The following is a 23,101-nucleotide window of genomic DNA, read 5'->3' on the forward strand; positions in this document are numbered from 1 at the left end:
TGCTGCTCCCCATCCCATCCCAAGGGATGCCACCCTGCTCCCCCAATGCTGCAGAAGCATCCCTGAGCTGGGATCACCACCAGCAGCCCTCGTCCTCCTCGGGATGAAGGCACAAGGGATTTTTCCCCCCTTTGGTTCGGAGAGAGGAGCCAGGACAGGGGGGGTGGCACTCGGAGTGTTTTCCCTCACGTTGGTTAATGCCCAGGACATGACACCAATATTCTCCTTCTGTTTATGATTTGCCTTTTCTGGGAAGGGAGCCAAGGGGAGAAAACCCATCAATCCCAGGCAACAGCTCGAGCCTGCCCAGGGAATGTGAGAGCCTGCGGGCTCATTTATTTCCCCGCAGAGTAAACAGCAGTGACACTGCTGTAAATGTGAGCAGAGCCAAAGCCAGGCCTGAGTCCCCTCTCCTGCAGATCCCAGCCCCGAGCAGAGCACGGGGGATGCTCCCAGGAGAGCTGGGGGGATTTGGGGAGATGCCAAACCAGGTTTGCTCCTGGCCATGCCACCGAGTGCCACAGCTCTGCTGGTGGCCCTGTGAGGTTCTGTCACCTCCCTGGTGGTGGCTGGGCTCTGGCCCAGCTGCCCGTGGCAGGGGCACAGGAGGTTAATCCAGTTACTTCAGATTATCCCGAGTTGTAAGAAGAAAAGCCCCAGGGCTGCAGGAGTGAGACGATGGCAAAAGGGGCACAGGCCAGAGGGAGTCAGAGCCACACACAAATCACTCTCAGCGTTTCCGTGTCCCCAAACACCGGGATCTGGGGCGGCTGGACCTCCCCCAGCAGCTCAGGGGGGTCACAAAACCCCAAAGCTGCAGAGAGAAAGACTCAGCTCCCACCCTGGGGCAGCACAGGGCACCTGATGCACCTCGAACCTGTAACGCACCCTAAAACACAACCCAGGTGTGCAGCACACCCCAAAACACACCCACAGTGTGTAGAACACCCCAAAACACAACCCAGGTGTGCAGCACACCCCTAAACACACCCGGAGTGTGCAGCACACCCCAAAACACACCCCAGGTGTGCAGCACACCCTGTCCAGTACCACACAGCACCAGCACTGCTCACAACACCCCCTGCACGTGCCACACCCCTGCGCCACACCCCTGTGCCACACCCCTGCGCCACACCCTGACACAGAACCCCCTGGCACGTGTGTGTGTCCCTCATGCCAGAGACACCTGCGCTGCACCACCCCTGTGACACGTGTGACACATGTGGAACCTGTGACACCTGTGACATGCAGTGCAGCCCGTGCACGCCGAGGGCACGTCGCACACCCACTGTCACCTCAGCAGGCACCTCTGGGCCACCAACAGAGGGGACAACAGCCTCCAGCCGCCGTCACCACTCCAGCCACCCCGCCATGGCGGCGGCCACGTCTCTAGTCCGGTGACGGTGACACCGAGGGACACGCCAGCGGCTCTGTCTCTCCTCCTGCGGCCGCCCCGGCCTCCATCACGGCCGTCCCCCGTGTCACACGCAGCCGCACTCCTTGGCCGACAGCTCGTTGACGGTGTAGTAGCGGTTGTAGGCGTCCAGGAAGGAGACGTCGTCGTCGTAGGCCAGCGGCCTGCAGCAGGGCCGCGCGCGGATCTTCTCCTTCCGGATCTTTCTGCGGCTCCTCATGCTCTTGAGGGAGAGGTCGTAGCTGCGCACGGCGGCCTCGCAGGTGCCGCTGCAGTAGCGGAACAGCACGGTCTCGTCCGACTCGTAGCCCAGGCCCAGCTCGCTGACGCTGACCTCGAGCTCGCGCAGCTCGCAGGGTTTGTGGCGGGCGCGGGCGCGCTTGCGGCGGCCGCCGGCGCGGGGGAACAGCGGCAGCTCGTGCCCGCCCGAGTTCACGGCCTGGCGGTAGCGCTCCACCAGCGCCGACAGCAGCTGGCGCATCTCGCCCTCCGTGTAGCTCTCCAGCAAGGCGCTGTCTGCAGGAGGAGGGGACACGGTTAGAGGGTGGCCTCATGGAGGGTGGGGTGGGTCAGGGTGGCCTGAGGTGGGAGATCCTCCATGGTGAGGGTCTGGGGGTCCTCCGGGATGGAGGGGCCTTGGGATGGGTGGAAAACCTCAGGGTGGAGATTCCCTGAGGTGGGTGGATAACCTCAAAATGGAGATTCCCTCAGGACGGAGATTCCCTCAGGATGTAGATTCCCTGGGGTGGGTGGATAACGTCAGGATAGAGGTGCCTTGGGGTGGATGGACACCCCCAGGATGGAGGTGCCTTGGAGTGGATGGGTAACCTCAGGATGGAGATTCCCTGGGGTTGGCAAACACCCTCCAGGAAAAAGGTTCCTTGGGGTTCATGACTCCCAGGATGGAGGTGCCTTAGAGTGGGTGGATAATCTCAGGATGGAGATTCCCTCAAGGTGGAGATTCCCTCAGTATGGAGACTCCCTGGGGTGGGTGGACAACCTCAGGATGGAGGTGCCTTTGGGGTGGGTGGATAACCTCAGGATGGAGATTCCCTCAGGATGGAGACTCTCTGGGGTTGGTAAACATCCTCCAAGAAAAAGGTTCCTCGGGGGTACATGACTCCCAGGATGGAGATTCCCATGGTGGGTTAACATCCTCCTGGATGGAGGCCGCCTGAGATGGGACATCCTCCATGGCTGAGGATCTCAGGATTCTCCAAGATGGAGGTGCCTTAAGGTGGATGGATGATCCCCAGGCTGGAAAAACCCTGAGGTGGGAGGGCATCCCCAGAATGAAAATCCCCTGGAGTGGGTTCCCTAGGATGGAGGTCCCTTGGGGCAGGTGGATTTGGGGAGAAGCCCCAATAAATTTCCTATTTGCACTGTTTCACTGTGGTCTGGGACCCCCAAAAGCCCCTGAGAGCCCAGGGCCAGCACCAACACACAAACTGTGCCCAGCACTGCTGGCAAAACCCCCATCCCTCTGTCCCAGCCCTAAACCCAGGGTTATTCCAGCTCAGCTCTGCAGGAGGCACAGGAAAGGCAGAGGAAAGCGTGATCTGACAGCTTGTCATCGATTTCCAGATTTCCACCCAAAAAAAGCAGTTCCTCTGGTTTGGAATCAAAACAAACACGTGGGGATTTCCAGCCCTCAGGGAGCACCGAGGGGTGAGCAGGGGGAGCTGCTGCCGTGCCCTCATCTTCAGCTCCTGTTTGACATTTTCCATTTGTAAAGAATAGCAGGGAACATTTAAAAAATTACCAAAAAAGAACCATTCGGAAGGGAATAAAAGCAGCTTCTTTTCTTTGCAGGAACTGGGCTGTTTGAGTTCCCCTCTGTGGAGAGCTGCTGTGCTCACACCAAAGTTTGGTACCTTGTGCCTCCTGCTCACCTCAAATTCTTGTTTAAACCCTCCTAAAGGGGATGTTGGGATGCAGGGGAGGGCAGGGAGTGACCCCAGAGGGATTTGAGGGATCTGTGGGGCCGGGATGGGGGGACAGTGACCCCAGGCTGGAGGAGCAGAGCTTACACTGGGCCAGCAGAGAGCCGTGGCGTTGCAGCGCCCGTGGGGATCTCCGCAGCGAGGAGGAAGAGGAGGAGGAGGAGGAGGAAGAAGAAGAGGAAGAGGAGGAATCCCGTGAGGAAGACGGCGAGGAAGGCAAGGGGCTGAGTTCCCGGCTTCCGCTGAACATGTCTCTACAAACTAAAATGGATAACATGGAACTGAGGAGCATCGATGCAATGGCTGCAAACTTCCATACCTTCATCTTAGAGCAAGTCAGAACATTGAAACTCTGCAAAACAGGCAAAACAAACATCCTTAATGTGAGCCCCCAGCCCCCAGAGCCCCTCACCTCCCTCCCTCCCTCACGTCAGGATGGGGGGATCCTTCCCCTGGGACCCCCCCTTGGCTCCAGCTCCTCCCTTCCCAGCACCAGCACGGTGCTGAGATGGGAAACTGAGGCACGAGGGGCCTGGGCTGGGAGAATGGCCATGGAAAAGGTGCCTTGGGGACAAGGTGGCAATGGGGACGAGGTGGCACCAGTGGGGATGAGGTGGCACCAGTGGGGATGAGGTGGCACCAGTGGGGACGAGGTGACACCAATAGGGATGAGGTGGCACCAGTAGGGCCAAGGTGGCACCAATAGGGATGAGGTGGCACCAGTAGGGCCAAGGTGGCACCAGTGGGGACAATGGGGATCACACAACCTCCATCACCCAGGGGGGCTCAGCCCCTTTGTCCTGCTCTGGGCCGGAGCAGGGCTGTGACACTCGATCCCCCCACCTGAGAAAGGGCTTCTGGCTTCTTGCAGCCCCATAAAACTTTAGGAGAGCGGTTCCAGGCTTTGCTGCACGTCCCATAAAACAGCAGCCTCCCATTCCGGCAATCCTGGCCCCCACCCACTCGCCTGTGACCTTTCGAAAGACTCAAATCCCGGCTCCAAAGTGCAAAACAATAACAACAAAGTTATTCCAGGCTTTGCTGTTGGTTTCTTTTTGCTCTAAAAAGCCCCAGAGCAGCCCCGTCCAACCTGGCCTTGGACACTTCCAGGGATGACGGCGTTTCCACTTGTTTTTCCTGATAAATCAAAATCCAGCAGATGTTTTTTACCCAAAAAAAGTGGAGTGTTTGGGGTTCTCTGGTGCCCCTCACTTTTCACACTCTCACTTTTCCCCATCCCTCTCGTTTTTCAACACCACTCCCAGTTTTTCCAGCAGACTCTTGGGATTTGTTCCCGATATCCAGAGACTCCTTAAAGCTCACAGAGGGAGAAAAGTGAATTTATTATTTTTTTTTCCCTAAATCCTCCTTGCTGAAGGGTTGAAAGAAGGAGATGCCAAAACTTTCAGTGCTGATGCTTCAAAGCAGAGGACCCAAAAGACATTATATTCTAAGTGTGCCATAAATTTTCCGTCGATTCATGTTTCCGGGCATTGATTCATTATTTTCCAGAGCCCAGCCTCAAGAATGGATGGAGCCACGGTGTGGCCGAAGGATTTTTGGCAGCACAAAGCGCTTGGAAAGACAGAGGCCTTGATGGGACATCAGAGAGAGCTTCCACCTGCCACACACTGTTTATTTGAGTGCCTTACATGGGAGCCAAGCTGCTTTGAAATCCCGGCTCCTCATGACTCATCCCGCAGGAATTAAACAATTTCCATGGGCAGCAGCTCCAGAGGCTGCTCCTCCAGCAGCAGCTCCGGCTCAACGCCTGGTCCTGCTCACAGGATGGGGCTGGGCTGTCCTGGAGAGGATGAGGGTGGTGGAGGGACAGACTGTTCCCAAGACGGCCTCAGATCTTCCCCAAAACTGCCTCAGATTTTCCCCAAAAACCCCCTCAGACCATAAGAGAAACAGCCTCAGATTTTCCCCAAAATCTTCTTCAGATTGTCCCTAAAGTTTTTACCCCAAAACTTCCTCAGATTGTCCTCAAAACTCCTCCAGATTTTATCCCAAAACTTCCTTACACTGTCTTCAAAACTCCTCCAGATTTTCCCAAAAAACTTCCTCACACTGTCCCCAAAACTCCTTCAGCTTTTACCCCAAAACTTCCTCAGATTTTCCTCAAAACTCCTCCAGATTTTCCCCAAAACTTCTTCTGATTTTCCCCCAAAAACTTCCTCACACTGTCCCCAAAACTTCTTCAGATTTTACCCCCAAAATCTTCCTCAGACTGTCCCCAAAACTCCTTCAGATTTTCCCCCAAACTTCTCCACACCATTCCAAAATTGCATCAGACCTCCCCCAAAATTTACCACAAACTCCCAAAACACTTTCTTGGGGATTGAGCTGGGAGAACTCGAGCCTGCAGCGCCCCTGGATCAAAATGCCAAAACTGACCCCAAAACAGGGAGATTGAAAGGGGAAAAAAAGCCCCAAACTCTGATCTGGGATGGACCTATTGGATTTTCCTGCTCTTTTGACAGCAAGTGGTGCACAAAGGAGGGGAAATGTCCCTGTCCCCATCTCCAGCTCTGCTCTCAGCTCATCCCTGCTCCTCCTCCTCCTCCTCCCCCTGCAGCTCTCCCCGGTCCCCCTGAGCAGAGCCAGAGCGCAGTGTGGGACACATGGTTCTGCTTTGCCTCGGTGAAATCCAGCCCAGCAGCTCCAGAGCTCTGCCCCAGCTCCCCCCAGAGCCCCCCAAAGGGCCGACCACAAAGCAGGCACAGCCCCAGCCCTGGGATGGAGCCCTGCTGCTCTGGGGAGGGGCTGGGGGAGCCCAGGGAGGGAAATGGGGAGGGGGAGAGGGAAATGGGGTGGGGGAGAGGGAAATGGGGTGGGGGAGAGGGAGATGGGAGGGTGGAGAGGGAGATAGGATGGGGGAGAGGGAAATGGGGTGGGGGAGAGGGAAATGGGGTGTTGGAGATGGGATGGAGGAGAGGAAAATGAGATGGTGGAGAGGGAAATGGGGTGGGGGAAAAGGAAATGGGATGAGCGAGAGGAAAATGGGACAGAGGAGAAGGAGATGAGGTGGAGGAGAGGAAAATGGAATGGTGGAGAGGAAAATGGGAGGGTGGAGAGGAAGGGGAGATGGTGGAGAAGGAGGTTGGGATGGGCAGAGGAAAATGGGATGAGGGAGAGGAAAATGGGAGGGTGGAGAGGGAGATGGGAGGGTGGAGAAGGAGGTGGGGTGGGGGAGAGGAAAATGGGGTGGAGGAGAGGGAAATGAGATGAGGAAGAGGGAAATGGGACAGAGGAGAAGGAAATGGAAGGCTAGAGAGGAAGATGGGATGGAGAAGAGTGAAGTGGGATGGTGTAGAGGAAAATGGAAGGGTGGATAGGGAGATGGGACAGAGGAGGAGGAGAAGGAGATGGGGTGGAGGAGAGGGAGGTGGGATGGTGCAGGAGGTGGGATGGTGGATGGTGTGGGGCAGGAGCAGCTCCAGCCCTCCCAGAGCCCCAGGCTGAGCAGCCAAGCCCTCGTTCCCACGCTGCCATGACATTTACGTTCGGTCTGAATTACGGCGGGTTTGGTTTACATCTCTCCAAACAGCTGCAGAGCAACAAACCCAACCTCAACACGGTGGGAATAATAAGGAAGAGCCTCCCCTGCCGAGCCTGTGGGCCGGGGATGGATGGGCCAGGGCACCCCGTGGTGCCGGGAGCGGTGCCGGGGTGGTGGCCACGGCCAAGTCGTGGTTGGAGGAGGAAGCCTGGGGAGATTCCACCCAACAGAGCAGCTCTTGCTGTGGCCACATCCACATTCCCACCATTCCGTGGAGTCACGGAGTCCCAGACTGGTTTGGGTTGTGTAAGGGACCTTAAAGTCCATCCAGTGGCACCCCTGTCGTGGGCAGGGACACCTTCCACACCTTCCTCACCTTCCTCACCTTCCACACCTTCCTCACTTTCCTCACCTTCCACACCTTCCTCACCTTCCTCACTTTCCTCACCTTCCTCACCTTCCACACCTTCCACACCTTCCACACCTTCCTCACCTTCCTCACCTCCCACACCTTCCACACCTTCCACACCTTCCTCACCTTCCTCACTTTCCACTTTCCACACCTTCCTCACCTTCCTCACCTTCCTCACCTTCCTCACCTTCCACACCTTCCTCACCTTCCACACCTTCCTCACCTCCCTCACCTTCCTCACCTTCCACACCTTCCTCACCTTCCACACCTCCCTCACCTTCCTCACCTTCCTCACCTTCCTCACCTTCCTCACTTTCCACACTTTCCACACCTTCCACACCTTCCACACCTTCCTCACCTTCCACACCTTCCACACCTTCCACACCTTCCTCACCTTCCACACCTTCCACACCTTCCACACCTTCCTCACCTTCCTCACCTTCCTCACCTTCCTCACCTTCCACACCTTCCACACCTTCCTCACCTTCCTCACCTTCCTCACCTTCCACACCTTCCACACCTTCCTCACCTTCCACACCTTCCTCACCTTCCTCACCTTCCTCACCTTCCTCACCTTCCTCACCTTCCACACCTTCCTCACCTTCCTCACCTTCCACACCTTCCTCACCTTCCTCACTTTCCACACTTTCCACACCTTCCACACCTTCCTCACCTTCCTCACCTTCCTCACTTTCCACACTTTCCACACCTTCCTCACCTTCCACACCTTCCTCACCTTCCACACCTTCCTCACCTTCCTCACCTTCCACACTTTCCACTCTCCCAGGCTGTTCCAAATCCCACCCAAATCAGTTTGAAATTTTCCCTCATTTTGGATTTGGCAGAGCCAAACCAGATCAAAGGAGGAGGCACCAGGACACTGCCCCATCCATTTCCACATCCCACACCCCAAAGGGCATCACCTTTGCTTACGGGACCCCCAGAGCCCCCCAGTGGGGAGGAGATGCCCCAACCCAAATTCCCAAATCCCAACAGTTCCTGCCATATCCCATTTGTCCTGCCAATCCAGAACAAATCCTGCCATAGAGGGGTCCGGGAGCTTTTCCATGAGGGAAAGCAGCACAGGGGAGGAAAATCCCAATTTGTGCCAGGGCCCAGGGGCACCTTGAGCCATCCCTGCATGGCATCCTGTGCCCGAGCTCAGCCGGCTTGCACGGGGAGAAGCCAAATCCCCCAGGATGGAAATCCTGACAGGAGCACAGCTCTGATGGCCCCAGAACAGAGACCCCTCAGCCACGACCCCCCTGTCTCTCCCCACCCCCAGGAGCTGCCCCCAGACCCATTTTGGGGCTGGATTCGTGCAGGCAATCCCCGGGGCGGTGCTGCCCGGTCTCACCGCGTCCCGCGGGGTCCCCGTTCCCTCCATCCGCCCCGGCGCTGGGAGCCGCCGGCCCGCGGGGATGGATCCATGCCCTGGGAAGCTGCGGAGGAGCCGCCTTTGATTCCTTCCCCGGAGGTCTCGCGTAGGCTTTCATGTCATTAATTAGCGGGATCCGCAGAGCGGGGCCGAGCGCGGGGGTTTCCACCCCGGCCGGGACCAGTTCAGCCCCAGTTCAGCCCCAGTTCAGCCCAGGCTGGGCTCGGCCCGTCCCTGCAAGGGCAGATAATGATGCTGCACGCCCCGGCTTCCCGCGGCTCCCCCTCCATGCCGCCGCAGGCTGGGAATGCAGCTGCAATATAAATCAGCAGCGAATAAAAGCGGGGTTTGATGCAGCGCAGCCCCTGCAGTGTCACCCAGCCCGGCCCGGGGACACCTGGGGGTGTCTGTGCGGGGCCCGGGGGGACACCTGGCCGGGATGCGCCCCCCGACACGGCCCAGCCCTGACACACATCATCAAACCCCGCACATTTCGGGGAGATTTGCTCCCTTTGCAGCTAAAAAGCAGCCAAAGCGTTTAAAAGTCATTGTGGGGTGGGCATGGGCAGTGTGCTTCCAGTTTGCGCTCCCAGTTTGTGTTTCAGTTTGTGTTCCCAGTTTGTACTCCCAGTTTGTGCTGCTCCCAGTTTGCGCTCCCAGTCTGTATTCCCATTTTTTGTTTCCAGCCCAGTGTTCCCAGTCTGCGTTCCCAGTTTGTGCTGCTCCCAGGTTGCTCTCCCAGTCTGTGTTCCACTTTGTGCTCCCAGTTTGTACTCCCAGTTTGTGCTTCCAGTTTCTGTTCCCAGTTTGTGCTCCCATTTTGCGCTCCCAGTCTGTGTTCCCATTTTGTGTTTCCAGCCCAGTGTTCCCAGTTCGTGTTCCCAGTTTGTGCTGCTCCCAGGTTGCTCTCCCAGTCTGTGTTCCAGTTTGTGCTCCCAGTCTGTGTTCCCATTTCGTGTTTCCAGCCCAGTGTTCCCAGTTTGTGTTCCCAGTTTGTGCTGCTCCCAGGTTGCTCTCCCAGTCTGTGTTCCAGTTTGTGCTCCCAGTCTGTGTTCCCATTTTGTGTTTCCAGCCCAGTGTTCCCAGTCTGCGTTCCCAGTTTGTGCTGCTCCCAGGTTGCTCTCCCAGTCTGTGTTCCACTTTGTGCTCCCAGTTTGTACTCCCAGTTTGTGCTTCCAGTTTCTGTTCCCAGTTTGTGCTCCCATTTTGCGCTCCCAGTTTGTGTTCCCAGTTTGTGCTCCCAGCCCAGTGTTCCCAGTTTGCGTTCCCAGTTTGTGCTGCTCCCAGTTTGCGCTCCCAGTCCGTGTTCCAGTTTGCGCTCCCAGCCCAGTGTCCCCATTGACCCCTCAAGGTGTCGCAGCCCTGCCAAGGTCACCGCGGCTGCAGCAAAACCCAAACCCCTCCCTAAGCCGATTCCGTCAGGTCTAAGCAGCAGCAAGAGCCGCCCTTCTCGGGAAGAGGTGAGTAATTAGAGATTAATTACTGATAAAATCCTTCAGGGTATTGCCCGAGGGCTGCAGCGGGAGCAGAGCCTGGTTCCAGGTGAATAACACCGAAACCGAGCGGGGATGTCTGCAGGAAAACTCCCCACAGACAGATCCCCTCTGCTGAAGGGCAGAGAAAATCAAATTACATCGCTTGAAATCCCACCAAAACCAGCATGGTTTATGTGGCCACGGAGGAAATCAGGGATAACACCGGCCAAGCACCCCCGGCCGCTGCTGGGCGCCTTTGGGTGCTGCTGTGCCAATCTTTGCACGCCTGGTGCTGCTTTTCCAGCCTGAATTTTCCCTCTCGTGCCAAAACCTGGACTCTAAATGTCAATTATTTTTGGATGAGGAGCGACGCCCCCCCCCCCCCCGGAATTAATAAACCTCCCGATGCCAAAAAGGGGCGGTTTGTCAGAGGAAACTAATTACTGTGGCTTGTTTGAACAATCCCAGTGCCTCGGGAAAGAGGGTTAAAAGCTTAAATTTTGGCAGCGAGACGGAGCCCAGGCCCCAGATGTGCTTTGCTCTAGGCCCGTTTCGACACCGCTGGTATCTGAGAGCTGCCACGGCTGCGCTGGGGGCAAAAATCTCCTTTTTTCCAAGAAAGGAAAAGCCCTCGGTGGGATCAGGGAGGGAGGAACAGGCCACAGGCAGGAGGGGTCACCTCCCACAGCACAGCTTGGCTGGTTTGTAGGGTTTCCTCCCTTGTGGGTTCCCCAAATCCCTTGGGGGGTCATGGTGCCTCAGTTTCCCCCTTGGAAAAACACCTTGAAGGTGTGAATTCCTGATTTTCCTGGGGTTCCACCCGGGGAATATCCAGGTATTGATTCCTGATTTTCCCAGGGTTCTACCTAGGAAATATCCAGGTATTGATTCCTGATTTTCCCAGGGTTCCACCTAGTAAATATCCAGATATTAATTCCTGATTTTCTCAGGGTTCCGCCTAGGAAATATCCAGGTATTGATTCCTGATTTTCTCAGGGTTCTACCTAGTAAATATCCAGGTATTCATTCCTGATTTTCCCGGAGTTCCAACAGGGAAATATCCAGGTATTGATTCCTGATTTTCCCAGGGTTCCACCTAGTAAATATCCAGGTATTCATTCCTGATTTTCCCAGAGTTCCAATAGGGAAATATCCAGGTATTGATTCCTGATTTTCCCAGGGTTCTGTGTGGGAAATATCCAGGTATTAATTCCTGATTTTCTTGGGGTTCCACCTAGTTAATATCCAGGTATTAATTACTGATTTTCCCAAGGTCCCACCTCTGCCTTTTCTTCAGGTGCGCTGAGACACTGTGCATCCCAATCCCTCCAGCTCCCACCTGAACAATTCCCATTCTCATCCCTGGGGAATCAGACCTAGAACTCCTGCAGGATGCAGGGCTGGGATGGGGGATCAGCATCCATTCCCTCGGGATCCGCATCCATCCCCCCGGGATCCGCCTCCATCCCCTCGGGATCTGCACCCACAGCATCCCCAGCACCCTCCGAACACGCAGCCCCGGTGATGCCGATGCCCAGCCGGGATTTCCCCCCGTTTTCCCCTCTCTTCTCCCGCATTCCCGGCCGCACAGATTCCCCCCGGCTCCTCCCGGGGATTAGAGCGCTTTGCCGAGGGCACCGAGCCCCGAGCGGGGTTTGCAAATCCAATTTGCGCTAAAGCCTCGCCGCGAGGTTTGGCCCGGGATCCCGTCAGGATTTACTGTCCGACCCCAGCCAACACATTGAAGCACTTAGAGCTGCTGCAGAGGAGGAATTCCGGCCGGGACGGCAGCGGCAGCGAGCTGGGAACGCGGATTGCAGCCAGGGGCATTGCAGAGCTGCGAGATGCTCGGGGGTGTTGCGAAAATTAACCCGCGAACACCACAGGTTTGTGTCCGAAAAGGAGACAGAGGAGTCCTTTGACTTTATTGGAATAAAGGGAGAGGCCGTGGGGCATTCTCCTGGATCTCTCGAATTTTTGGATGCAGCCTCCCTTTTTATCCCAATTTCTGCATTTCCCTTCTCTCTTTCCCCATTTCTGAGGTACTTGTGAGATACAGACTCCCCAATACACCTGATACCAGAGATTTCCCTCTAATGTATAACCCTACCTTTTCATTTTTAATTCTTACTGAATTTAGGGGTTTTCCCCCATTTCTGAGGTACTTTGGAGGCACAGACTCCCCAATACACCTGATACCAGAGATTCCCCTCTAATGTATAACCCTCCCTTTTAATTTTTACTTCTTACAGAATTGAAGAGTTTTTCTTCCCCATTGCTTCTTCCATCTTTCAATGTCTAATTTCATTTATCAGCAAACCCCAAAGTTTACTTGTAAAAGCAAATATCTTTTTCCATTCATCCATCAGTGGAATCCTTCCCATTGTCTCTTTTATCTCCTCCCAGTGCTGGTTTTATCTCACAGCTTGTCTGTAAAGACAAATCCCCTATTCCTCCCAGGGGAAATGGGGCTGGAGGCGATGGGGAGAGCTGGAGGGTCCCCAAAGGGCAGCAGGTTGGGTCAGGTGGATCTTTGCATGTGGAGATGGTGACGGCAGGGACAGGGACACGAGCCTGAGCCCTCCTGTCACTGCAGGAAAACCTGCTGAGATCCCTCAGGTGTCACCCTGATTTTTTGAGGTTTTCTGAGCCTCCTGGTGTTTACATTCTTGTAGCGAACTTCCTCACACACTTCATGTAAATAACTCATTGTTCTGCATTCTTTTATGGAGGAGGAGAAATTTGATGGGCTGTTGGTTTGCCCAGTGGCATTGCAGAGGTGGCACTGCCACCCTCCAATCCACTGTCACTTTGGGAAATCCATAAATGTTGGAGTCAGCAAAATAAAGGTCCCTTTTTTTTAACCTCAGAAAGAGCAGCGAGTTCACATTGTGTTGTTTTGTGTCCTAAGGAAACCCCAAGGAATTTGGGGTGCAGATGCATCTCGGTGCAAGAATGGGCAGGGAAAGGAGTGGGGTCAGCATCTCCTGTGCCAAGGCCAATAGCGGCACTCAGGGATGAGAGGTTTTCCACTGGGAAGAGCCAGGCGGTTTCCTAAAATGCAGAATTTTCCCTCTGCTCCCACCCTGGATATCGGTGTGGGGGGAGAGCTGTGGCCTCTCCGCCCTTCCCACCCCTCCTGGCCTCTCCCATGGCTCCAGATTGGCATCGTTGCTCCTGCTGCCATAAAAGCACCGATTACAACTGGAACCCAGCCACCAAATCCTGCCCACACTGCCACCGGCAGCCAGGGGCGGGGCAGGTGACACAGACAGGGACAATCTGCACCTTTTCCTGCCCCTTTCCCACCTTTGCCAGAGCAGAGGCTGCTCAGAGCAACGAGAAATTCAGGAAGGTGCTGTCGGGAGATGATGGCGCGGCCAAAGGACTCCAGCAAAACGTGGATTGGGGCATTTCCCTGTGCCTGCCCGTGGGAATGGGGCTGGCAGCTGCTCCTGCTGCAGCTCCTGTGCTGGTGGGCAGGGACAGGAAAGTGAAGTTTCGGAAATTCAAAGATTGGCTGCCCAGAGCAGCTGGGGCTGCCCCGTCCATGGAAGTGCCCAAGGGTTTGGAAGAGCCTGGGACAGTGGGATCCCTGCCCGAGGTCCTTTCCAGCCCAAACCATTCCATGACTCCATGTCCTGCTCCTGGAGACAGGAGGGGACCAGACCCTCCATCTCCTCCCCATCCCTCCTCTGTCAGGGCGATCCCACCAAGGATGCTCTGCCATGCTCAGAGGGTTCACCCCACCCAAATCCTGCCTGCAGCCTTCCAGCCTCTCCTTTCCCTCCCTAAACTCCTCCAGGACACCAAACAGGAGGGGTTTTGCCCCAGTTCAGGGTGATGCTGTCAGTGCCCAGCTCAGCAGAGCTCTGCTCCTCCCTCATCCTCCCCCAGCGCTGGCACCGTCCCTTCCCAGACTGCTCCGAGGAGCTGCTAAGCCTCAAAAATGTGCTTTTAATGAGCCAACACCACTTAATGAAGAGAGCGGCTGCCCTGTTAAAGCAGGGACCAGCCCTTCCTCCGGGGAGGACGGCATGGGTGTTCCCAGCTGGGACATTGGCACTGAAGGTGCTGTGGGTTCACACCCGAGGTTTGGGCTGGCCTTGGTGCCCCCTGTGCTGCACCAGGACGCGGCCTTGGGAAGGCAGCAGAGAGGGAAAAACCCAAGGAAAACCAGAAAAAGCCAATCCAGAACCTCTCTGGGAGCGTTCCCTGCCTGTTCCTCCCAGCACAGCTTGGGGAACACAGTAACTGGGACGGAGCCTGCAGGGATTTGGGGTTTTGGTTGGCAGACCCTGCTCTGCTCCAGGGCAGCAGGACTGGAGGGGTCTATCCTGTGTCACGGTGCCCTCAGCCTCCAGATGCCATCAGCAAATCCCACAGCCCTGGCGGGAGTGACAACAGCAGCAGTAAATACACCCCGAGCTCCCAGGCAGCTCCTTGAGCCAAAACCAACATTTCTAAAGGCAAAAAGGCCTCCAGAAGCCATGGGTTTGGGCAGTTCTGCATTGCTGCCATCACCAGCAAGGCCCAGACACGGCAACCATGGAGCAAAGTTGGTTTTCTCACTGGGAAGGACCAAGGCTGGCTTTACAAGAACTTCTAAACCAGGCCAGGATTTAATTAAGGGACTCCCCAAAGGCTGGAGCCACAAAGGCAGGACCCTGCTCCTGAATCAGCTCCATCCTCAGGAGAGCTCCAGGATGGGTTCTTCACCCTGCCCAAGCACCACTGCTGCCTGTGCTGCTGAAAAAGCTGCTGAGACAGAGCAAAATGCAAAAAAAAAAAAAAAAAAAAAAAAGAAGAAAAGCAAAATGCAAAAAAAAGAAAAGCAAAATGCAGCTCCTGCTTTGGATTATTGCAGCTGGGGAGCGATGCCGCAGGAGCAGCTTCCCCTCCTGGGACACCCCCGACCCTCAGAGCCGCCCTGCCCTGCTCCTGGAGCTGCTCAAAGGGAGCCTCTGCTGCAGGAAATCAAATGAGATGTGGTTCCATGCAGATGGAAACAGCCCAGGGAGCAGCACTGATGTGAGTGGCATCGCCTGCGAGGCTCTGAGCGACAGCGGGAGGAGGAAACGCTTTTTGGAGAACACCACGGTGGCAAAGGGATTGTTTCAATTTAACTCTGGGATGCTGGGCTGCAAAGTGAGCCAGCGTTGGGTTTTGTGAGGGAGAGGAGATGGGGATGGGGCTGTTTGTGGTGTTTCCCTCCCCACGGCTCCGCTCCAACGCTGCAGCACGCCTGGCACAGCCAGGAGGGAGCTGCTCGTCCTCCTCTCCAAATTTCATGGGGAATTGCTACTCCAGACTGGCCAAGTCCCAGAAAAATCAGAGTTGGGTGGTATTTCTCCATCCCAAGCTATTAATGGTAGGGCTGGAGTAGTGGCTCACCTTGACCAAGGGACTGGGCCACCCCATGGTTGAGCTCTAGGGATGGCAAGGGATGCCAGTGAAACAAACCCACAGCAGTGAAAAAATCCCACACCAGTACAAAAAACCTACACCAGTAAAAAACCCTACACCAGTAAAACAAACCCACACCAGTAAAATAACCTCACACCAGTAAAATAACCCCACACCAGTAAAACAAACCCACACCAGTAAAACAAACCCACACCAGTAAAATAACCTCACACCAGTGAAACAAACCAATACTAGTGAAAGAAACCCATACCAGTAAAACTAACCTACACCAGTAAAACAAACCCACACCAGTAAAATAACCTCACACCAGTAAAACAAACCCACACCAGTAAAAAAACCTCACACCAGTAAAATAACCCCACACCAGTAAAATAATCTCACACCAGTAAAACAAACCCACACCAGTAAAACAAACCCACACCAGTAAAATAACCTCACACCAGTAAAATAACCCCACACAAACCCACACCAGTAAAAAAACCCCACACCAGTGAAACAAATCAATACAAGTGAAACAAACCCATACCAGTAAAACTAACCTACACCAGTAAAACAAACCCACACCAGTAAAATAACCTCACACCAGTAAAATAACCCCACACCAGTAAAATAACCCCACACCAGTAAAAAAATCCCACACCAGTAAAAAAATCCCACACCAGTGAAACAAGCCCACAGCAGTGAAACAAACACACACCAGTAAAAAACCCCTACACCAGTAAAACAACCCCACACCAGCAAAGCCCTCAGCAGCCCTGTCCTACCTCACCTCCCGATGGGAACCCACCCAGGGCCCCCTCCCCTCCCCTCAGCATCTCCCTCGCCCTGCTGGGTGCCCTGAGCTGCTCCATGGGCAGGGTGGCATCGAGAGGCAGCTGCCAGCTCTCTGTGCCCCCCAAAGGCACCGCTGGGAGGGCATGGCCTGGCTCAGCATGGCAGGGTGGGGAGAGAACAGGGCTCTGAATGCCACCCACCATGTGCTGCATGGGGACAGCCAAGGTGACACCTGCTCTGGCCGCACTGGGCTGTGTTTGGGGCTCATGGGAGGTTCCCTGACCTCAAAAAGGGGATGTTCCCAACCTTACATCCACCCCTGCAGACCCCAAAGGTGCAAACCAACCCCACCGCTCATCCTGGAGCCCCCACAGCCCGCACAGCCCAAGGGGGCTCCAGGAGGGAGGTGCCCGAGCCCGATGTGACTCACGGCAGTGCCATGGGAGGGCACCCAGTGCCACCAGCGCCGGGCCCAGCACCCGGCACGGGCACCAGGGCTGCCCACCCCTGTCCCTGCGTGTCCCCCGGGCTGTGCCACAGCAAACCCGAGCAGCTCCTTTTATTTCCAGCCCGTCCACGAGGCCTGGAAGGCGCCGGGCTCTGCCCTTGCTGTGGCTCTGCCCTGTGCCCATCCTGCCGGGATGTGCCACAGCTCCCGTGCCCCTTCCTGCGGGCCAGAGCCGGCCCTCGGACACCCAGCCCTGGTTGAAATCCGGGGCTGCAGGGACAGGAGCGTCCAATCCTCCCCCAGCCCCGGAGCTGCAGGGACGGAGGCGCAGGACGAGCCCGAGCCCGGCGGTGACACCGAGGGCGTTCACACCGGGACGCGGAGCAGAGCCGGGTGCAGCGCCTGCAGCAGCCGCAGCGGGCGGATTTGGGTCGGAACCAAAGAGGAAAAGGCAAATCCAAGAGTTCTCACACCCCAAAATTCGGCACAGAGCCGCCCCTTCCCCTGCTCGGTGTCTCTGCCCTGTGCCTAAAGCCAGGAGCAGCCACGAGCACCAGAGGATGAATTTGGGATCCACCGGGATCCTGCCTTTGGATCCGGGATCTCAGCACATCCAGGACTCCCACGGCGCCTCCAGCAGGCACCAGCCCCTTCTCCCGCCGGGATAAACCGTGCCCTTCACGCAGCGCGGATCGCGGATCGGCTCCCGGAGCGAGGATGGGATTTAAATCAGCGCTGGCTACAAGCTACCATATATGTGCAATAAAGACACCCGAGGTCTGCCTTGTTTTGTTAAAGCCTTGGGAGAGACGGCGGCGAGAGGGGGAAATTCCGTCCCTGGGGGATGGGGGGGATTCACCCCCAGCCCCAGCCGGGCTCCGGGCACGGTCAGCGCTGCGGCGCGGCCGGGCCGGAGGAAGGTGACGATGCCGGCTGGAGATCCTTCCGTTCCTTAAACTAATATTTAGACAGGACCCATCTCCTCCCTCCCGCGCTGCCGGAGCCGTCCCGCGCCGTGTTTGTGTTCCTGCGTGGCGGGACGGGCTCCAAGAATGCAGCAAAGTCCGCGGCGGCCGCACAGGCGGCCCCGACCCCGCCACGGCGCTCGGTCCCCCCGCTCCCCCATCCCCGGGGCAGCCCCAAGGCTCCGGTTCTGCCCCGTTCGGCGGCGGCAGCATCCGACCCGCGGGGGCTCGGCGGGGAATAAACAGCGGGGAAGCCCCGGGGTTGAGACCGGGGGAAGGACGCTTCACCGGGACCCCCGGGGCCGCCCCCGGTGCGGCGGGGCAGGAGCGTCCCGGGCCGGGCAGGTGCCCGGGGCCGGCGCTGCCGAGCCGGGGCCGCCCGCGGCGCTTACCTGGCCGCCGGTGCCGGTGCCGGTGCGCAGCGCTCAGCGGCCGCTCCGTGCCGGGCCCGGGGCACGCGTGGGGCCGGGGGTCGCCATGGGCGAGCGGCGCGGGGCTGGCGCGGGTCTGGCGCGGGTCTGGCTCGGCTGGAGCGCGGCGGGGGGGCTCGGCCAGCGCCTCCTCCCGCGCCGGGGGGCGGGTTTGGAGCCGGCCGGTTCCCCCGCCCCGCCCGCTCCCGAGCCGGGCTGCGCTCGCTGCCGCGGCCGCTGCCGGTGCCCGTCTCGCCCCGGTGCCTCCCGGTGCCGCTGCTGCCCGCGCCCCGCAGCCACACGAGTCCGCGGCTCCCCCGGAGGAGGCACCGGCTGCTTCTCGCAGCGGAGCCGACGGGGCCGCCCCGCCCCGCCCCGGTCCCTCCCGGTGCCGCCCCGGTCCCTCCCGGTGCCGGTCCCGCCCCGCCCGGGCTCCGCCAGGCGCGCCGACCCTGCCCCGGTGCTGCCAGCCCCGAGCCCCGGTTCTGCCCACGGCATCGCCCCGGTTCGCCACCCTCGCACCCCTCGGCTCTGCCCCTGCACCCGGTGCCCGCCGCGGGCAGGGATCGGACCGGGCGCGGTGCCCAAACCTCCCCTCGCTGCGGCACCGAACGCCCCCGGCCATGGGCGCATCCCTCCCTCGTTAACTGGGGGCATTTTGGAGCCGGTCTGGGCAGGGCACGGCGGGGCCGTCAGCAGCTTTCGGGCACAGTCACCGCTGGGTTTCCATCGGGGCTTTCCCCACCCAGGATCGGGGCAGGATCGGGGCACGATCCCCGCTTGGCACGGGACAGGCTGGAGGTCGGTGCCAGCTGCTGAGTGCCTGGGAGATGAGCAGCGATTTTGTACTTTCTGTGTGAGCCCCAAATGGCCTGGTTGGATTGATGAAATCATTTCCAGCCTGAGCTGGACAAGCCCTCTCAGCTCATCAGGTTCAGCCGTTCCTCCACCCCTGTCCCCAGGGGCCTTTCCTGCGCATCCCTGACATCCCCCCGTGGTGACTCCGCCATGGACAACCCTTCCAGTGAGGAAATGGCCTTTAAGGCCCCTTCCCACCCAACCTCCCGAGCCAAACCGTTCCAGGATTCCATGAGAAGTGCTGAGGAGAGGCAGGAGACCAGGAGGTTCCTCGAGCTGCTGATCCTGCAGCATCTCCCGCGGCTTTGGCTCCTCTCCTCGCTCTCCCACCTGGGAATCAGGAATGTGAGTGCCGGAGAGACCCCAAAAAAGGCAAATCCAGCTTAGAGAGGGGCGCAGGTGCCCCTTGGAGTGAAGGGCACATTTCCAGAGGCTGCTCCTGGCACGGGGATGCTCAGGGAGCCAATGGCTGTAGGAAACAGAGGGATCAGAGTTTAGAGATGAGAGACTTAACGCTCCCTCAGCTCCTGGCTTCCTCCTTCTCCCATCTCCCCGCTGTTTGTTTTTGCAAGTATTAATACGCTGGGACTGTTTCCTTTAGCACATGTCGGGGCTGCAGGGGTTCAGCGAGGGCTCTGGGATCTGGGTGACCTTGGCCCATCGGGACACCTTCCCAGGAGTGCTCCAAGGAGCCAGAGCTGCTCCAGGCCCGGCAGGAGCCAGAGACCCCCGGCCTGGGCTGCAGGGAGCTGCTGGTGGCATGGGCAGCTGTGGCTCTGCTCTCTGGCCTCACCTGGACGTGTCCAGCTGTTCTGGGACAGCACCACAGGACCCCCTCCTGCTCCACAGCCCTCGGGAGGCAGCGGCTGTCCTGCCAAAACCCCCGGTAGCTGCTAAACAAACAACTTAATGCAAAGCAGCCCCTGCGGAGAAGGAGCGAACGTGCCCAAGGAAGCGCCGGAGCCATTACGGAGCCGCAGCGGAGGCAGCACAGCCTGGTACAATTTGCGACTTTTGTTTTAATTAACGTTTTGCTAATGACGTGTGTAACACGGCTGGTGGTAGGCAGCTTCCATCCATCCATCCATCCATCCATCCATCCATCCATCCATCCATCCATCCCCTGGTGTTTGCTCCGAGTGTCGGCCTGCCTGCCGCTCACGGTGGGATGGTCCTGGCTCCTGTGGGATCTGGGGAATATTCCAATATTCCATGATCCCCACACCTCACCCTGCTGTCTCTAGCGGGGTTGGTACCTAAATCACACAACCCAGAGTGTAACTGGGAGCCTCTGGCCGGCGGAGGAGGTTTGGGAGCCTCTCCTGTTTGGCTTGGCTGCCTCTCCTTGACCAGCCGAGCCTCCCTTGATCCGCTGGGATTGAGAGCGTCTCCAGGCTGATCCTGGACATTCCCCTTGGCTCTCCCCGAGTTTGCTGCTCTCAGACACTGTGCAGGGACATCTCAGGCTGGTTCCTCATGCAGCATCATGAAAAAGACCCAAGGAATCCCAAGGAGCCCCAAGGAGCCCTGGGTTCCCACATCCCTATGTGCTCCAGCATGGTGACACCCAAGGCGAGGGGATCGGACACAGGATCCAGAGGGGATGCTGTGAACCACTGGAATGGGTCCAGAGGGGATGTTGTGAACCACTGGAATGGAGTGGGAAATTGGAAGCAGGCAGAAAAGCCGTGGTACAGAATGTCACACACCAAACCCACGAGGAACAAGTGCCTGTAAACACCAAGGGGGGAAATCTAAGCAATTAAGTCATTTGAAATGTCAAATAGCCCGTGGACCCCACATTTGGACATGACAGATGAACAAAAACACAGACATTAAAAATTCCTGAAAACTAACAAAGGAACTATGATTAATTTCCCTCTGTTCCAGGGCAATCGCATTATGTACACACAAAGGAGTCATAAAAATTCCAGCATGACGGAACCAAATCCTCCCAGAGCTCCACAGATAAAACACAACCACACTGGAGGGAGCTGGGGTGGCCCAGGGAAGGAGCTGGGGTGGCTCCCACACTTTTATCCCTTTGGATAAAAGGCCTTTCCCAAAGGATGCAGCCAAGAGGTGGCACCTGCTGAAAGTGCTGCTGGACATGGGACAAATCCTCCTTGGTGACAGCAGCAGGTCCCTGCAAGGAGCCACACTTTGGATGAGCTGGGCTTTGTAAAATCCCAAGGAATTTGGGATACAGATGCATCTTGGTGCAAGAATGGACAGGGAAAGGAGTGGGGTCAACATCTCCTGTGCCAAGGCCAATTTCAAACCGCTGTTGGGTCCCAAGTGTCGGAACTGAGCATTTAGGAAAGAGAGAAAATGAAGGGATAAAGTCAAATCCTTGCTGCCTTGAGAGGCAGGCGGCTTCCTTCAGTTGAGAGGGAGATATTCCAAACCAAAACCACAAAGCAAATATCATTAGAGGAGGCCGCAGTGCTGCTCGGTGACTTGTTCATCGGCTTTTTGTGGGATGTTTTTCATCAAATCCGGCTGTGGAGTCTGCAAAGTTAATTAAGGAGGGGGCTGAGCGGTGCCAGGGGCTGAGGGGGGTTTAGGGCTGTGAATGAGGAGAAAAATCCCCTGGGAGCAGCAAAGCCCAAGCCAAGCTTTGCAGGGACAGGCTGGGATGGGGTCCCAGCATCCCAACATCCATCCCAGCACGGCCGGGATCGCTGCATCCCGAGCAATCAGATCCCAAATTCATCCCTGCTGGAAATGCAGCTCATCATTCACTCCCAATCCCATCCCTGCTGGAAATGCAGCTCATCATTCACTCCCTGCCCTCTGCTCGGCAGCCCCGAGCCCTGACCCGGCCATGGGGACTCATTCCCGCATCCTAATGGGCCGTGAAACGCCCGGGACACCCGGAGCCCTGGCTGGGAAAAGCTGGAGAGTAAAAAAAAAATAAAATAAAATAAATATGTGGGGATTGTGGCGAAATGGTGCGAAATAGCGAGAAAGGAAAGAGAGGTGTGAGACAGGGCAAGGCCTTGTGTCCCCAGGCCTATGTTGTGTGTGCCCAAGGCTCTGCCGTGTGTCCCCAAGGCTCTGCCTTGTGTCCCCACACTGTCCCCATGCCCTCAAGGCACTGCCATGTGTCCCCAGGGCACTGCCGTGTGTCCCCAAGGCATTGTCATCTGTTCCCATGGCTCGGCCATGTGTCCCCAGGGCTCTGTCGTGTGTCCCCAGGCTGTGCCCATGTCCCCATGGCTCTGTGTGTGTCCCCAAGGCATTGCCGTGTGTCCCCAGGGCTCTGCCATGTGTCCCCAGGACATTGCTGTGTGTCCCCAGGTTGTCCCCAAGGCATTGCCATGTGTCCCCAAGGCTCTGCCATGTGTCCCTGCACTGTCCCCATGTCCCCCAGGGCTCTGCCATGTGTCCCCACGGTATTGCCATGTGTCCCCAGTCTGTCCCCATGTCCCTATGGCTCTGCCATGTGTCCCTAGGGCATTGTCATGTGTCCCCATGGCTCTGCCATGTGTCCCCAGGGCTCTGCCATGTGTCCCCAGGCTGTCCCCATGTCTCAGCCATGTATCCCCAAGGCACTGTCGTGTGTCCTCAGGACATTACTGTGTGTCCCCAGGCTGTCCCCATGGCACTGCCACGTGTCCCCACACTGTCCCCATGTCCCCAAGGCATTGCCATGTGTCCCCATGGCTCTGTGTGTGTCCCCACTCTGTCCCCGTGTCCCCGCTGGCCTGGCAGGTGACAGCAGCAGCCCTGCCTCGCTCTGTCCCGTTCCCAGCCCCGATTTCCCAGCCAGGACAGGCGTGCCGGGCCGGGCTGGGCCGGGCCGGGCCGGGCCAGAGCCATGGCAACGCTTACACAGAGCATCAACACAAACCAGCTCAGAATGACTCCGTCCTTGGAGGCTCTGGGCCATAAAAGATTTTTTAACTTATTTTTGGTGGATGCTGAAGAGGAGCAAAGGGGAGACCCTGCTCCAGCCCAGGCAGGGATATCCAGACCAGCACAAACCCATGGATGTCCCATTCCTGTCCTTGAGCTGCCTCACCCCCTCAGCAGGACCTTGGATCCAGCCTGGGTAGGTGGAGAGGGACACCTTGGATTAATCCTATT

General features: G+C 57.4%; 1 protein-coding gene across 4 annotated transcripts; it reads right to left on the bottom strand.

The window, feature by feature from the left end:
* Positions 1 to 1,204: 1,204 nt before the first annotated feature.
* Positions 1,205 to 18,509, bottom strand: NRTN (neurturin). 4 transcript variants are annotated; one of them, XM_074528774.1, is made up of 3 exons: positions 18,134 to 18,509; positions 3,445 to 3,618; positions 1,205 to 1,930 (listed from the first exon to the last, which is right to left on the bottom strand). In XM_074528774.1, exons 2-3 carry the CDS (start codon positions 3,605 to 3,607, stop codon positions 1,482 to 1,484), a joined length of 612 nt encoding a protein of 203 aa, XP_074384875.1. In that variant the 5' UTR covers positions 3,608 to 3,618; positions 18,134 to 18,509; the 3' UTR covers positions 1,205 to 1,481. The 4 variants fall into 4 exon arrangements, with proteins under 4 accessions (XP_074384875.1, XP_074384874.1, XP_074384872.1 ...); XM_074528773.1 differs by having other exon boundaries at positions 3,445 to 3,709; positions 18,134 to 18,276; XM_074528771.1 differs by lacking the exon at positions 18,134 to 18,509 and adding an exon at positions 8,632 to 9,150.
* Positions 18,510 to 23,101: the final 4,592 nt, after the last annotated feature.

This window comes from Zonotrichia albicollis, chromosome 29 (assembly GCF_047830755.1).
Source record: "Zonotrichia albicollis isolate bZonAlb1 chromosome 29, bZonAlb1.hap1, whole genome shotgun sequence".
NCBI classification, from domain to species: Eukaryota; Metazoa; Chordata; class Aves; order Passeriformes; family Passerellidae; genus Zonotrichia; species Zonotrichia albicollis.

Excerpts from the sequence above, each read along its gene's own strand:
- NRTN (XM_074528771.1), bottom strand. The coding sequence starts at position 8,770 with ATGAAAGCCTACGCGAGACCTCCGGGGAAGGAATCAAAGGCGGCTCCT. Across the intron at positions 3,619-8,631 it reads CGGGGACCCCGCGGGACGCG|TTTGTAGAGACATGTTCAGC; the intron begins GTGAGACCGGGC and ends TATCCATTTTAG. Across the intron at positions 1,931-3,444 it reads CGGCTCTCTGCTGGCCCAGT|ACAGCGCCTTGCTGGAGAGC; the intron begins GTAAGCTCTGCT and ends CTCCTCCTGCAG.